General features: G+C 47.7%; 1 protein-coding gene across 1 annotated transcript; it reads right to left on the bottom strand.

The window, feature by feature from the left end:
- Positions 1-11,254: 11,254 nt before the first annotated feature.
- Positions 11,255-15,320, bottom strand: LOC119800876 (thioredoxin interacting protein). The gene is made up of 8 exons (XM_038311221.2): positions 14,802-15,320; positions 14,252-14,324; positions 13,986-14,133; positions 13,784-13,886; positions 13,378-13,634; positions 13,116-13,272; positions 12,859-13,010; positions 11,255-12,733 (listed from the first exon to the last, which is right to left on the bottom strand). The coding sequence occupies exons 1-8, from the start codon at positions 15,049-15,051 to the stop codon at positions 12,680-12,682; spliced, it is 1,194 nt and encodes a 397-aa protein (XP_038167149.1). The 5' UTR covers positions 15,052-15,320; the 3' UTR covers positions 11,255-12,679.
- Between the last annotated feature and the right edge of the window lie 776 nt (positions 15,321-16,096).

Raw genomic sequence — 16,096 nt, 5'->3', positions numbered from 1 at the left:
ATATTCATATATGTGCAGATGCATGTGCTCATGTGTGTCTATATATGAAGGGTAGCAGTCAACCTAAAGTGCTGTGACTTCTCACACATGACCCACCTTGTGTTTGGGGACAGGGTCTCTCTCTGGCTTTGAGTTTCTGAAGTAGGGCTAAGGTGGCTGGACACTGGCCTCAGCCACCCACCTGTGTCCATGTGCCCAGCCCTGGGATTGCGGGAAACGGACACCATACCCAAGTCCTCTTACTTGCATGTCAAGCACTTTCCTGACTAAGCCACCTCCCTAGCCTTCTTGGTAATTTTTTTTTTTTTTTGAGACAGGATCTCCAGTTGGTCTCAAATTTGATAGCCTGGCTCCTGGATGCTGGGGTTAGGGTTACAAGCAAGTGGCACCACAGCCAGCAAGTGAAACCTCTCTAACAAAGGCCAGGGGGGTGCCGCAGCCAGCAAATGAAACTTCTCTAACAAAAGCCAGGGGGTTGCGAGGTAAAAGGTAGGGCAAAGGACAACCAGGAGTTCAGGATCATCTTTGGCTTTATAGTGAGTCTGAGTCTCCTGCAGTCCCCTTTGGACAGGGAAAAAAAGCCTTGATGTTTGTTTTCCTTTGGCTCTGCTGTGGCCAGGGAAGCAACCATTTTGAGAGGCAGCTTCTTCCTTGAGTGAATGCTTTCGCCAGGCGGGGTGGGAAAAGGAAATAAGCAAAGATGGACACTGTGTGGGAGAGAGCGCCAGTCCATCTCCGAGGAGAGAAGTAATGCTTCGCAAAGCCTATTTTCTTCCCCCAGGCCTCTCTCCTGGCACCCAGATGCCTTTTCCTGTCTGACCATACTTGGATCTGGTTGCTGTCAGCCCCTCACCTCTCCCTTACTTGGCCTGGATCCTGTTTGAGTCTTGTTTTCCAGTCCAAACCACTACCCTCACACCTGTCGAGGGGTGTCAGCAATGTCTACAGAGCTCTCAGGAGATGGATGGGGGGGGGGGGGGGCCTGGCCCGGAGAGGTGGCTGTGAACAAGGAGATCTTTTCACTTACACTTGTCCTTGTAATCCTTGGGGTACTTCAAATAATTTTTCTATTGTTTTATCTGTGTGTTTATTTTTTGTGACAGATAATGTTTTATGCAACCAAGGTTGACCTGAAATTTGCTATGCAGCTGAGAATAGCCCTGAACTCCCGACCCTCCCATCTCAGCCTCCCTAGTACTGAGATTTCCCCTTCTCGGATTTTGGTGTGTGTGTGTGTGTGTATGTGTATGTGTGTGTATGTGTGTGTGTGTATGTATGTGTGTGTGTTGCATAGAAGTGCAAATGCGTGGCACATGGAGTTCAGGGCACAACTTTGGGGACTCAGCCCTTTCTTTCCATCTTTCCATGGGTTCGGGGATTGAACTCAGTAGCAAGTGCCATTACTTCTGAGCCACTTTCCCCCCCCCCCCCCCTCTCTCCCTCCCTCCCTCCCTCTCTCTCCCCCCCCCCCCCTCTCCCCCCCCTCCCCTCTCTCTCCCTCCCCTCTCTCTCTCTCTCTCTCTCTCTCTCTCTCTCTCTTCCCTCTCTCTCTCTCTCTCTCTCTCTCCAGCATCTGTGAGCAGCTTGTTGTATTGCCAGTTGTGGCCGGTAACTTCCTGTCTCATGCTTCCAAATGCTGGGACTTCAGGAATGCAATGGCACACCAGGCCCCTAAAATGTGGAAATATGGTTTCCCAATGTTTTCAACCAATTTAAACTTTAAGGAAGGAACTCTACAGACTCCTAAACATCAGCAAGCTGTTTTGGCGCTAGTGTTCTGCCTCTGGCTTAGCATTTCCTCTGTTTGTGCTCCATTTAGTCAACTTCAGCTAAAATCAAGATACAGGAAGAGAAACACAAATCACAGTGTGCTTATGCTGGGATTCTATCACAAGCAGAAATTCCATCTCCCTGCAGACTTCCCAGAAACCTTGGAGCATCTGTGTCAAGGATTCCTTCCTTTACCACAAAACAGGGTAGAGTGGATGGGAAGAGCTGCTGAGGCACAGGAAGGACCAAAAGGAGAAGAGGATACTCGTATGCAGTTTAAAAAAGAAGGCCAGGAGAGGACGAAGATCACATTGAGAAGCTCCATAATCTTTCTCTTCCCCACTCATCTCCATGCCCAGTGTCCAGGACCCCCTGCCCATAGTCAACAGGATCTCTTAGGTTTGCCCTTGGCTCACTGCCCCAGCCCCTCCAACTCCATGGGAGCCAGTTTTCTGGGCGGCGGTATCAACATGTCATCATTTCCAATCTCTGACCTCCACGGGCATCTTTTCTACTTTCTCAAGGCGTCTGAAGCCCAAACCTGGGTTTTCAATCTTGAATTCTGTTCCTAAGAATAGGGACAGTAGGGTCCCTGAGGTTTCAGGAGAGTTTGGAGCCCTCCTGCAGGCCTGGCAGGGAGGTAGAACTTAGGTGTCACCCAACCGGGCTTACCTCTTCCTCCATGGAGGGAAAAGGAGCCATCGCTTCCTGCCCAACCCCACTCTCTCTGATCTACGGAGTCTTGGAGGGGAAAAGAATCTGAGCGTGGAACAGGAAGCAAAGTTTCTGCAGCTGGAAGATGAGGCAAGGATGAAAGGCAATGGAGAGAAAGGGACGGGGCAGGACACAAAGATCATGAATTCGGAGCCGGGCGGTGGTGGCACACGCCTTTAATCCCAGCACTCGGGAGGCAGAGGCAGGTGGATCTCTGTGAGTTCGAGGCCAGCCTGGTCTACAAGAGCTAGTTCCAGGACAGGCTCTAAAAAAGCTGCAGAGAAACCCTGTCTCGAAAAACCAAAAAAAAAAAAAAAAAAAAAAAAAAAAAAAAAAAAAAAAAAGATCATGAATTCGGGTGGAGGGATGTTAGGTGGAGGAGTCTTCATCCGTAGAGCTATATAAAGGAAGCCCCTCGATTTACCTCCTCTCCGAGCAACTGAAACCCTTCCCCTCTCCATCTGCCCAGGAGGTTAAAAATAGCCCCGGCGAGCACCTAGCCAGACATTTCCAACCTGTTTGCTGACACTTAGTTGACTTGAAGATGTCTGTCTAGTCAGCAGTTCCATCACCCAAAAAAAGACAGAGAATGGACCTCACTTGACGTCCCAAGACTCGGGTCATGTGGAATTCACAATCCTGTCCCCATGTTCTGTCCTTCTCGCTCCATCGCTCTGTTGCCCGGAGATGAGCAAGCAAGCGGTGCACAGAGCAATCCCAGTACTGAGTTTGTTTATTCTTTTCTCTCTACATAACAGGCTAGAGAAAAAATAGAAAGGGCCAAACCCAGTGAAAGAGAAAAAATAGAAAGGGCCAAACCCAGTGAAAGGTGAGGACAGGACAAGAACAATCCGGATCAACTAAACTGGGCTTCATGGGTAGTCTCAATACCTCTGACCCTTGTACTACCCAGCTAGTCTATCTCTGGGAAAAGATCAAAGACCTTAGCAAACGGAATTCTAAGGCTGGAGAGAGGGTCCTGAGATTAAGAGCACCTATTATTCCAGGTTCCGTTCTCACACACATACACCCATCTGTAACTCCAGTTCTAGGCCCTGCTTGACCTCTGCAGGCACCAGGCATACATGCACATACATACATGCAGATAAAAGCTCATACAGCTAAAAATTTACAAAGAGCTAGGTGGTGGTGATGCATGCCTTTAATCCCAGCTCTCAGGAGGCAGAGGCAGGTGGATCTCTAAGTTTGAGCCCAGCCTGGTCTACAGAGTGAGTTCTAGCATAACCAGGGTTACACAGAAAAATCCTGTCTCAAAACCAAAATTGTTTTCATTTATATAATAAAGATTAATGATAATAAAAAGAAATGTAAAAAAAGAAGAAAAAGAAAGAAAGGAATTCAAGACCTCTCTAGTCTTACATTGTCTGTCTACATTCTCTGGTCCTCAGTTTGCCACACTATTTCGTACATTTCCCCTAAATGTATAAACTGGAGTGGTTAGAAGATTCAGTTACAGTGTACTAGTGGAGGTCAGAGAACAGTTTGCGGGAGTAGGCTCTCTTCTAGGATTATAGGGGTGCACCACTATGCCCAGGCTACTCTTATTTTGAGTAACAAACACTGTTTTTGTTCTAACAGTACCCAGATATATTCTCCACTTACTACACTTTATGTGTTTTCTAAATTTTTTTTAATGTTTTTGTGTCTGTGTGAGTGAATACCACATGTCTGTGGTGTTTAAGGAGGCCAGAAGAGGGTATAAGTATGTGCGTATGTGTGTATATGTGTGCATGTGTGTGTGTGTATGTGTGTGAGTATGTGTGTGCATGTGCACGCATGTGCATGCACATCTGCAGGCACTGTGGCACACCTGTGGAAGTCAGAGGACAACTTTTGAGGAGCTGTTTCTTTCCTTCCATGTGAGTAGTGGGGATGACTCCAGTCATCAGGCCTGGCGGCAGATGCCTTTATCCACTTATCTCAATGCATTATCTTATTAGCCCCACTCCCGTTTTAGTAATCTTCACCACACCTTTGAGATCAGCTGCACGTCTGGCTTTCATTTTACAGATGAACAGTCTCAGCTAGGTGTGGTAACATATGTCTACAATTCCAGCATTTGGGAGGCAAGAGGATTATGAGATTGAGGTCAGTGTGGGCTATCTAGCAAGACTCTTTCTCCAAAATAACACAGGCATGCGCACGCACACACACACACACACACACACACACACACACACACACACGCGTGCGCACACGTGCTGGAAATGTGGTTCACATCTGTAACCCCAGTAATCAGGAACATGAGGCAGGAGGATTGAGGCAAGTGTGAGGCCAGCCCGGTTTACATAGTGGCATTCTGTCTTAAAAATATAAAAGCAAGCCAGGCAGTGGTGGTGCACGCTTTTAATCCCAGCACTTGGGAGGCAGAGGCAGGCAGATCTCTGTGAGTTCGAGGCTAGCCTGATCTACAAGAGCTAGTTTCAGTTTTAGGACAGGCTCCAAAGCTAAAAAGAAACCCTGTCTCAAAAAAAAAAAAAAAAAAAAAAAAAAAAAAAAAAAAAAAAAAAAAAAAACAAAGAGAACAAGCCGGGCAGTGGTGGTGCATCCCTTTAATCCCAGCACTCGGGAGGCAGAAACAGGTGGCTTTCCATGAGTTCAAGACCAATCTGGTCTACAGAATGAGTTCCAGGAACCAAAAAGCTACAGAGAAACCTTGTCTCCAAAAACAAAACAGAACAAACTAAATATATATATCATGTTTATATATTTATATATGTATATATATATATATATATTATATATATTCCACAAAGTAAATGACAATAAGTAAATTAGGGGTGGGGAAAATACTTGCTGTACAAGCTCAGGGGCCTGAGCTTGAGTCCCTAGCACTACATAAACGTTAGGTGTGCTGGTACCTCACTATAGTTCCAGTGCTGGGGGGCTGATATGAAGGTCCATCCCCAAGGCTTGCTGGCCAGCCAGTCTAGCCAATCTGTGAGCTGTTGTGTGAGAGGGCTGCTTTTGGTCCCGCTGCCCAGCAAGCTTACACCCGAAATAACCACACAGAAACTATATTCATTTAAACACTGCCTGGCCCATTATCTCTAGCCTCTAATTGGCTAACTCTCACATATTAGTTTAATCCATCTCCATTAATGTTTTTTGCCACTTGACTGTGGCTTACCGGCATGAGTCTAACCAGCGTCTGTCTTGGGCAGGAGAACCACGGTGTCTGCCACACTGCCCTTCTTCCCAGCATTCAGTTCCACCTATCTAAGTTCTGTCCTATCAAAAGGCCAAGGCAGTTTCTTTATTAAACCAATGAAAGCAACACATAGACAGAAGGACCTCCTACACCAGTGAGCTCCAGAGTTAGTGGAAGACTTTGCCTCCCAAAATAAGATGGAGATTGTAGGAGGAAGATGCCTGACCTTGTCCCCTGGCCACCACAGGTTGTGTTTATGTGTTTGAGTGCATGTGTGGTATATTCATACCTTATCAAGAGCACATTTGTGTGTATGCGTGGTATATATATACCTTATCATGAACATATACATGTGTATGTATGCATGCATGGAGAGGTCAAAGGTCAACATTGGGGATCTTTCTTAATTGATCTCTACCTTACTAATAAAAAGAGAGAGAGAAAAAAGGAAAAGACAAATGTTGGAACAGCAGTTACAAGCACTAACCTGGCCTGGATTCCCAGCACCCAGTGGCAACTCCCAAGCATCTACAGCCCCTGTTCTTGGAGATATGAGGCTTCCTTCTAGCTTCTGAGGGCACCAGGAAGACACGTAGAGCACAGACATACAGGCAGACACAGCCACACACAAAGAATAAAAGAAATAAAACTTTAAGCAAAGCAATAGCAAATGTACTGCCTATGGCATGGAGTTTAAACAAGCTGCCCTAAGTCCCATGGCCACAAGAGACACAGGAGGTGTAGAATTCAGTTTGGCTCCAGGCTCTGCGTTCTCAATAACCATTTCTTCTCAGTACTTGTGCTGGATAGCTTTTTTTTTTTTTTTTTTTTTTTTTTTTTGTCAACTTGACCCTAACTAAGGTCATCTGGGAGGAGGGAACCTTAATTAAGGAGATGCCTCCATCAGGTTGGCCTGTAGGCAGGTCTGTGGGGGCATTTTGATTAATGATTCATGTGGGAGGCCCCAGCCCAGTGTGGGTGGTACCATCTCTGGGCGTGTGGTAATGAGATATTACAAGAAAGCAAGCCGAATAAGCTGCGGGGAACAAGCCAATGAGCAGCGTTCCTCCACGGCTTCGGCTTCTGCCTCCAGGTGCCTGCCCTGACCTCCCTCAGTGAGGCCTGAGCTCTGGACACGTAAGCCAGATAAAACCTTTTTCTCCCCCAGTTGCTTGTGGTCATGGTGTTTATCGCAGCAACAGAGGATAAACTAAGACAGGACTATATCCGAAGGCTCACCACTGAACTTTTTCCAGGTCTTAGACTCATCACTTACTGGGCCAAGGCCTGCAACCCTAGATTTAATTAGTAGCCATCTCTGGAAGAAGGTTCCAACCCCAGAAATGCTGTGTTCAGAAAGTCGACATGGAGGAGGGTAAGATTTTCTTCCTGTCAGGCAGTTAGAATAGAAGGGCCAGTTAAATGTATTCTTTATTCCCTTCCGTATTCTGTCACCTAGAGGTGATTCAAGAAAAAAACCTCTAGAAGGACTCGGTGGATTGCTCAAAGATGGGCTGGAGAGGCGGCTCGGTCAGGAACATGCCGAGTGAATTCCTACGGCAATGCTAGCCACACAAGTATGAGGATCTGTGTTAGGTCCCCCAAAACCTACTTAAAAAGCAGGACGAGGCTAATGTTTATAATCCAGGGGTGGGGAAGTGGAGACAAGGGGACTTCTGGGGATCCCTAGCCAGTTAGAGTAGCCTACTTAGTGAATGTCATACTCTGATCTGAGACATCCTAGCTTTAAAAAAAAATTGTGGACAAAGCAACAACACCAAGTTGTGCTCATCAGGGGCACACACACACACACACACACACACACACACACACGAGAGAAAGAGAGAGAGAGAGTTAGTGTCACTAGCTGTGTGTGTGTGATTGTTTCTTGTTGACCATATTGCGTATTTACATCCTTTCTCCACAACTTTCTCTCTCATCGCCCCGACTCTAGTCGGATCCTTGCATTTTCCTCAAAGAAGGCCCCCCCCTTTTTTTTTTGGTTTTTCGAGACAGGGTTTCTCTGCAGCTTTTTTAGAGCCTATCCTGGAGCTAGCTCTTGTAGACCAGGCTGGTCTCGAACTCACAGAGATCCACCTGCCTCTGCCTCCCGAGTGTTGGGATTAAAGGCGTGCGCCACCACCCCCCGGCTGGCCCTTTGTTTTTTGAAGTAACTAGTTGTAGCTGTTGTTTTGTAGCCCAGGCTGGCCTCAACTCACCACTATGTAGCTGAGGATGGCCTGGATCTACTGGTTCTTCTGTCTCCTTTTTAAAGAGAGGATCTCATGTATCCCAGGCTGGCCTCAAACTCACAACAGAGCTGAGCATGACTTGAACATCTGGGATCTTCCTCCCTCTGCCTCTCCCTCCTGGGAGCCACCAGGCCTTTTGTATACTGTATCGAGGATCCAACTCTAGGTTTTTACTTTGTCCATTTTAGGCCAAGAATTTACCAACTGAGCTTCATCTCTAGTCTTAAAAAAAAAGGCCAAAAAAAAAAAAAAAAAAAAAAAGGCCTTGCTGTGTAGCCCAAGCTATCTTGAACTTTTAGTCCATTTGCTTCAGTCTACCAAGGGGTAGGACTACAGGCCTGAGCCACCAGGCCCTGCTACTGGTTTTATTTTCCTTGGGGTATTTTTTTCCCATCTCTCTTTAATTTTCTTTTTGGCTTTTTTCAGATCTTCCAGTACTAGATTGGGCCTAACGAAGGAATAACACTCAGAACTCTGTTGGTTGTGGCTCTTTAAAGATTGGAAGGCAGATGCGTGGGAAAAGAAGCCCGCGTGTGGAGCGGGGAAACAGCTGCACTGGTCCTGGGGAAGTGGCACTAAGTGTGCCTGCAGACAGAAAATGGCCCAGGCTCAGGCAGAAATTGTGTAGAGACAGCAAAAGGAAGTGGAGTGGAGCCTGCTGTGCTCTCAGGAGGGATGGGTTTCCTCTTGGGGAGTAGTTCTGGCAACTTCCTTCCTCAGAGTTAGCTGTGCTACGCGATATGGCAGTGACCATTTTCCAGTCACTGACAGCTCCACACGGCTCGTGGCTGCTGTACACAGCAACCCCATCACCAGAGAACACTCCTCTGGCCAGATGTGGTGACTCCCACCTAGAAGCCCAGTGCTCGGTGGTTGAGGCAATAGGATCGCCAGGCCGTGCAATAATGAGTCCCGGGCTAGTTTGGGTGACAGAGCGAGACCAACCTCAGAAAGAAAAATGAAATCCTGCAGATAGTGGCAGATGGGGTGAGAATGGGGGTTAGGGTATCAGGAAAGGGTGCATCTGTTCTGCCTCTTGCAAGCTTGAATCTCTTAAGTGGCCTGAGGTGTAGCTATCTTCTCCTGGCCACTGATATCAAATCTGAATAAGTAGACTGTACACAAAGACCCAAGCGCAGGCTTCCCCGGCTCTCCACCTCCTAGTCTGGCCCTCTCTCTTGCTTCACCCCTCAAGTCCCTGGAAACCACGCCACAGAAAAAACTTTTCCATCAACTTTGACCTAGTTTCCTGATCATAAATTTAAAGGGGAGGAGCGACTAACTGTTTGAACAGGTGAGAAAACAGGGGAGGACTTCAGGTGAGAGTATTGACAGTAATAGAAAGAGCTAGATACCAGTGCATTGTAAATAGACAGAAAGGAACCAGGATAGGCTGGGAGTGGACCAGCTGGTGTTTGCCTAACATGGATGAAGCCTGTGTTCAGCCCCCAGCGGCATGTAAGCTGGGCATGGCAACACAGGCAATGTCTACAATCCCAGTACTAGGAAGGTGGAGGCAAGACAATCAGAAAGTCAAGGTCACCCTCGTGACACAGCCTAGGCTAAATGAAACCCTATATCAAAAGACAAAGAAAAACATCATCAGCCTTGGGGGAAAAGGCCCTAGCTGTGTGAGCTTGGTGGATCGAAGGACATCCCATCATCCCTGGTATCATATGAAGGTGGGAGGAGGGAACCAACTCCAGTCAACCCCTGACCTTCATATGCACTGTGGCATGCACATGCCCATAGCTGCACACAGACAATAACTTGCTCATATGCACTGTGGCATGCACGTGCCCATATCTGCACACAAACAATAGCTTGTTCATATGCACTGTGGCATGCACGTGCCCATATCTATACACAAATGATAACTTGTTTTAAGCGGGGCAGGGAAGTAAGGAAACGTGTTACGGAGAAGGAATGATAAAGATCGATTCCTAGAGTAGAAAAGAATTTCTGTTTTCAATGTCACTTTCTGTTCCATTCAGACTTCTTGCGGTTTTGGTTTGTTTGGGGGAACACAAGTTCTTCTTGAGCAGACCTGGTGGTACTTGTGGCCAAGGCCCTTGAGTTCTTGGCAGTCAGTCTCTGCCTCTCAGATGCTGCGTTTTAGGTGTGCAGCACCGCAGGAAGCTGTGCCCTGGTGTCTGACACAGCGCTTCAAGGACTGTCCTGGTCTACACAAAGCTAAGGGAAAACCCATCTTGAAAAGCAAGCAGATGAATCAAAAACTGGGAAGCGCTGTGTGGTATCCTCTGCCGTTCTCAGCCTCTCAGTGTGTGGCTCCTTCCAGAACAAGATAATTTCAGCTCGCAGTAAAGTGGTCTCGGGGAGAAACAGAAATGCCCAAACCAAACAGGCGCCAAGGAAAAAGGGTGGGGCTGGATAGTCAACCACTGAGTTTTAACTAAACGTTAAGAACAATACAGTTAGAAAAACTAGCTGCCTCTAAAACATCCAATACCTGCAACTAGAACTAAGGTCCCAAATAGTTATTTTTTTTTCAGCATATAAGCCAGATTGATACTGGGGGAAAATCTCTACAATAAAAACCAAGTTATGAAAGTGAACGTCAGTCAGGCGAGGTGGTAAACAGTGTCTGGGAGGTCGAGCTTAGCCTGAGCTACAGAGAACTTGTCTCAACAAAACAAAACAAACATCCCCACCAACCATCCTTGGGGCTGCTGGACTGAGGCTTCTGCTTGTCACTCTTGGATTTGCAGAGTCTGTTGAACATTAAGGACCACCAAGGGACCACAGGATTCCAGTACTGATTCCCTGCTCACAGGGAAATGAGTAACATTTCTCTCTCGCCTTACTCTCCCAGTCCCTTCTCCCCAGGACCCTCCCGCCTTTGTTTTAATAAAAGCTGCTCATATGGATTAAAAAAATAAATATAAAAAGGAAACTCATTTGCTCCTTTTCAAACCCCTCACAAAAGCTATTTCTTAAAACTGCGTGTAGCTCAGCAGGTAAAGACACTTTCTTCAAAGCCTAAGGGCCTGGTCTCAGTCCCCAGGTTGAGGGATCCAAATTTCAAGGTCAGCCTTAGCTACAGGAGCAAGTCTGAAGGAATTTGGTGATAATTAGCTGTAGATGTGGCTAATTAGCTTCCATCACCAGATCCCACCGACTTAGTCTGAATGGAGCCTGAATCAGCTGGGGGACCACTGTTCATCTTCAACTCTGATGTCACTCGGGGTCTATAGGAACTGCTCTCTTGACAGGGCTTTCAGCATTGTGAAGCAGGGGAAGGCAATTGTGCACACCTACTTCCTAGTAATTTCTCCAATGTTATTTCACAGACAAGAAAAAAAAGAACTTTTTTTTTTTGCCATTAAAAAACTTTTATTTATTTATTTTTTTTTTTTTACAAACGATATCTCCCACCTTGGGGTGAAAATATATTTGGATAAGTACAAAATATAGTTTTTGTCATACAAAAAAGATACACAAAATACAAAAACATAAACGAAACCACCATCAGCTCACATGCTTTCTGGCTGCGCAGTTCAGAAAAGGGTGGAGCTCAGTGCTGACAGAGGACACTGGACAAAGTGCTATGGCTGAGTGACTGGTCAGGCACTGGTGGCCACAGTGAGAGCAGTTAAGAGTCCTTTTTCCTAACACTGGGCGGGAAATGGATGGGGGGGGGGGCTTTTGTGAAATCCTCATTGCAATGCCTGGAGTCCCTGATCAGTGCAGGGCATCTCAATGCAAAGGCTCACAGGGCACGCCCTTCATAGTCAAATCAGAATTACACAATTCTGCATACTGGGACAAAGTCTCCAAAGTAATAACCAAGCTGGGTCTTTAATCTCAGCACTCAGGAGGCAGAGGCAGGGGGATCTCTCTGAGGCTAGCCTGGTCTATGTGTAGAGTTCCAGGCTAGCGAAGGATAGACAAGACCCTGTCCTCAAAAAACAACAAACAAAAAAGAACAACATCAAAACCCCCAGACAAATCCCTTTTCCCTGTCATTGGGCTTAACCCTTAAGACACAGACAGTGGAGTTGACGTCTGCAGTCGAGACTAGCGCTAAAGTGCCAAGAGTCACAGAGATAACAGATCCTCCGTCTGGTTAGGAGTTCGTAAGAGAACGCAGTGCAACTGGCTGTGAAATGGCTTTTATGGCCATGGGGTGGAAGCAGTCAGAACTGCTCTGAGCCCAGGATCGAGTCCACTGAGGCAGCTGCCCTGTGATACACAGGATGTACTCCATCTCCCAGGCCCAAACCACATTGGCCTTGCAAGATTTTTCTTTGTAAGGATACAAAAAGGGAACACTGATTAAAAAACAAGAACAAAACCACCTCTTCCAAAATTTTGGCCATGATTTTCCTTTTTTTTTTTTTTTTTCTAGTATGTGAAATTGGTTCTGTCTTCCATGGCACGGAGAAGTTTGCTGTTAATCTAGAACTCCCTTCAGAAAAAAAATAACCTCCGAAAGACCATGTCAGAAGGTCATTTATACACTGACTCAAGAACTACAGACAACGTCTTCATTTCCAAGGCCCGAGAGAAAGTGGACCTGGGTCTGAACCACCCAGCAAACACTCCTAATACCACACACAGTGCAGGCACTGGCTGGGTCCGCACCACTTGAAGCCGGAGAACCCGCCTGCTGATTACCATCCCTGTAGTGCAGTCAGAGGCTGGGGTGGAGCCGTTCTCCACTCTGAGACTGGGTCTCTAAAACACTGGAGTCCAAGCAGAGAGGCAGAAAGAAATGAGTGAGTATAGACGCATCTTGTCTCCCACACGCTCACTGCACGTTGTTGTTGCTGTTGTTGTTGTTGTTAACGGTGCAGGGATCCACCTGGGGAGGAAGCGTGAAGAGACTATTTTAGTTTTCTTAGGTAGAAAAACCATGTGTTTAATAATCCATCCTTCCTTCAGAAGGCCTGGGATAAAACATCAACAATAAAAAATGGCAATTCTCACCTCTGTGTAAGTGGGTGGGGGCATGAACTGGAACTCAGGGGCATACATGAAGATAGGGCTGTCTTGAGCACCGTCCACGTCATCGAGCAGGGGAGTGGTGGGGCTCTCTAAGCGGTGGTCTTCAGGAATGATGTCCATGTAGCAAGGAGGGGCTACGAAGGGAAAATAGGGATGAGAAATCCAGCTAAGAACCGCCAGACTACCAATTGCACAAGCCCGATCGGGCCAAAGAAAGCTATTTATTAGCCGTAGCTTACCTTCTGGGGTATCTGGGATGTTTAGATCTATCCAACTCATTTCAGAGCTTGTCCGGCTGGCCATGCTGGATGTCCGGCTGCTCAGACCTGACCTGCTGCCAATCACCAGGGGTAGGTCAAGGATGACTTTCTTGGAGCCAGGGACACTCACATAGATCTAGAAAGGAAGGTGGCAGCGTGTTAGATGGGTGGGTAGAGAAGGCACTGAATTTGTACCTGAAGAATTGTTTCCCTTCTAGAGCCAAGCCCCTACTTCACTCACCAGCAAGGAATACTCCACGCGCAGGATGTTGCAGCCCAGGATGGAGGGTCTGATCTTCTGCACGCGGAGGCTCTTGCCACGCCATGACGCACAGGTCCCTGAGATGATGTGATTGCCTCTGACTGAGGACAGCTTCTGAGTTAACACCTTGGTCTGGCCGTTGGCAAGGTAAGTGTGTCGGGCCACAATAGCTGCTTTGGGGACCACAATGCGGGAGCATGTGTTCTCGAAGTCGGCATGGATGGAAATGTCATCACCTGGGATAAGAGATGAAAAGGCGTGAATATCCACGACGTTAACGGAGCTTCCTCTCCTTGACTCCATGCGCCCCTCCCCCTCCAAGCCCACAGTTCTGGCCACCCTGTCTGTGTTTTAATTTAAGCACGAGGTTTTTTTTTTTTTTTACCTTCACAGAACCCCTTTCTCTCGATTCGAGCAGAGACGGACACGCGCCCATCAGGAATGAACATGCAGGAAACTTTCTTCTCCTTTTTAGCTGATACCGGTGCCTGTGTGGAAGGACACGATGTTTTGAGATATTTCAATGCTCCAAGCATATAGTTTAATATCCCTGACCAAGGAGACTAGAACCTTAAAGTAACCCTCACCATTAAATCAGGGGTATTGACGTCCACTAAATCCATCACTTCGAAGTATTTCTTTGCCTCTTGAGTTGGCTGGCTGGGACGATCAAGAAAAGCCTTCACCCAGTAGTCGACACAACCATATTTGCCTTTGAAGGATGTTCCCAGGGGCCTGTGTCAAAACGATGGGGGAACAAATTAATGCTCTCTAAGAACAGTTGGAGATCGGAGGGGGGAGGGAAAGGGAGCTCAGAGAAATAGAGTCCAAGGGGCACTGAGCCAGCACCTACCCTTGAGGAAGTTCAAAGCCAAACTGGTACTGGTATTTGTTTCCAGGTCTCATGATCACCATCTCGTTCTCACCTGCAGGGAAACAAAGGCAAGGGCCCATTAGGTTTCTCGTTACATTTCAAAAGCCTCGGTGTAGACGGTTTGGGCAGCAGACAAGATTATTTTACTTCCATTATCATCTCTTACAGTGGAATAAAAGATTCCGGTGCACTTTCCTGGACAGAAAGCTGCAAAGCCCACAATTACTAAGAGGTTCATCCAGCACAGTTGCCCCAGGAATCGGGAACAGGCTGTGAATACATTAATCTTTAAGTAGCTAAGGCAACACCTTCTGGAAACAGCACCTCAGAAACTGTATACATCACCCTCGGGGGAAGGGCGTGTAGCAAAATGCTTGCAAATTAAAACTTAAAAGTATGGGGACCAACATAATCCAAAACCCTTCGAGCGAACAACTCAAAACACTTGGTGGAGGATCCGGTGCCTCCTTTTAAAGCCCGCCCCCGCCCCAGCCACCATCCGCCCTGCAAAGAACAGCTGGCTCCGTACCTGTTGGCTGGTCTTCCAGGAGCAGCGTGTCTTCGTAGCGCAGGTAGTCCAAGGTCTGTTTGCACTGCTGAGACCCCTGCATCCACAGGACCTTGGCCACTCCACAAGCCAGGATCCTGACGGCTTTGATCCGAGTAACTTCACACACTTCCACTATCACCCGGCCGGCCACCTTCTCCCCACTGCCGTACACCTTCTCCGGGTCGTTGAAGACCACCTCAAAAGACTTGATCTTCTTGAACATCACCATGGTTGGGCTCAGCGGGTTCAAGATGAACGGAAGCCAAAGAGGAAAAACTCCAGGAGCCCTTCACAGCGAATTAAAGCGCTCACTCTCCGGACGGCAGACGGGGCTTGAAAAACCCAAATAAAAATTTAAAGAAGCTCTTCAGCAAACCCCAACAACCGGTGTCTGAAAGCTGCAACCCGCGGGCTGTGCCAAAGGCTTTCAAGAGGCAGCAACAACAGCTGTCTTTGCTCCAGCAGCTGGATGAACTCCGGGTAGGCAGGAGACCAGAGGAAGAGAGTGTCTATCGGGAGCCGGAAACGCCTTTATATAGCTGCCTGGCTAGCAGCACCACGCGAGTGCTGGCTCTGAGGCTCGTGCAGCCCTCGTGCACAGTTCTCCCATTGGCTGCTTGGCTCTTGTTTACCAGGCCTCCAACCAATCAGCGAGGCCGCAGGGGCGCGTGGACACGGTGTGCTCTAGCGGGGAAAATGGTTGTTGTGCGGGTGCGCTGCCTCGCCAGAAGGAGGGGCGAGGCTGGGGCAGCGGACCGCTCACCCCCCACCCCCGGGATTTGGGAGGCCCTGGCCCCGCGACCCTGAACCCCATCCAGGCACTTGGCCTGGGGTCACGGTTGTTTGGGTGACTTGGGTTTTGTTTTGTTTTTTTCTTTTTTTAGGTGAAAGAAAAATGTGCTTAGGAGACGATTTCATGCCTCGTCTTAGCCAGCGCAATTCATTTCGAGGCGACTGTTTATTCCTGGCTCACAAGTTCGCAAGTCTGTGAAAAACAATCCCACTGCCCCCGGGATACTTCAGACTGGATAGAGGGTGCGGCTGTGTTAGTGAGAAAGAGCCCGCCCGGTGTCCTCCTCCTATTGCTTGTCTACTGAGGAACAAAGCGCATATGTCGGATATTTTAAGTCCCCTTTCAGTCCCCATTGGAAAACGGGAACATTTGTCTGGTGTGTCCCCTTCCTTTCAAGTCCCTATGGGCTGCTACTGTTCTCACACGTACATTCTATTCTGTTCTCTGTTCTCTGGAACGGAAGCAGTAAGGGAGTGTCCAC

This window comes from Arvicola amphibius, chromosome 14, assembly GCF_903992535.2.
Source record: "Arvicola amphibius chromosome 14, mArvAmp1.2, whole genome shotgun sequence".
NCBI classification, from domain to species: Eukaryota; Metazoa; Chordata; class Mammalia; order Rodentia; family Cricetidae; genus Arvicola; species Arvicola amphibius.
This window is presented reverse-complemented; position numbering and strand designations above follow the sequence as displayed.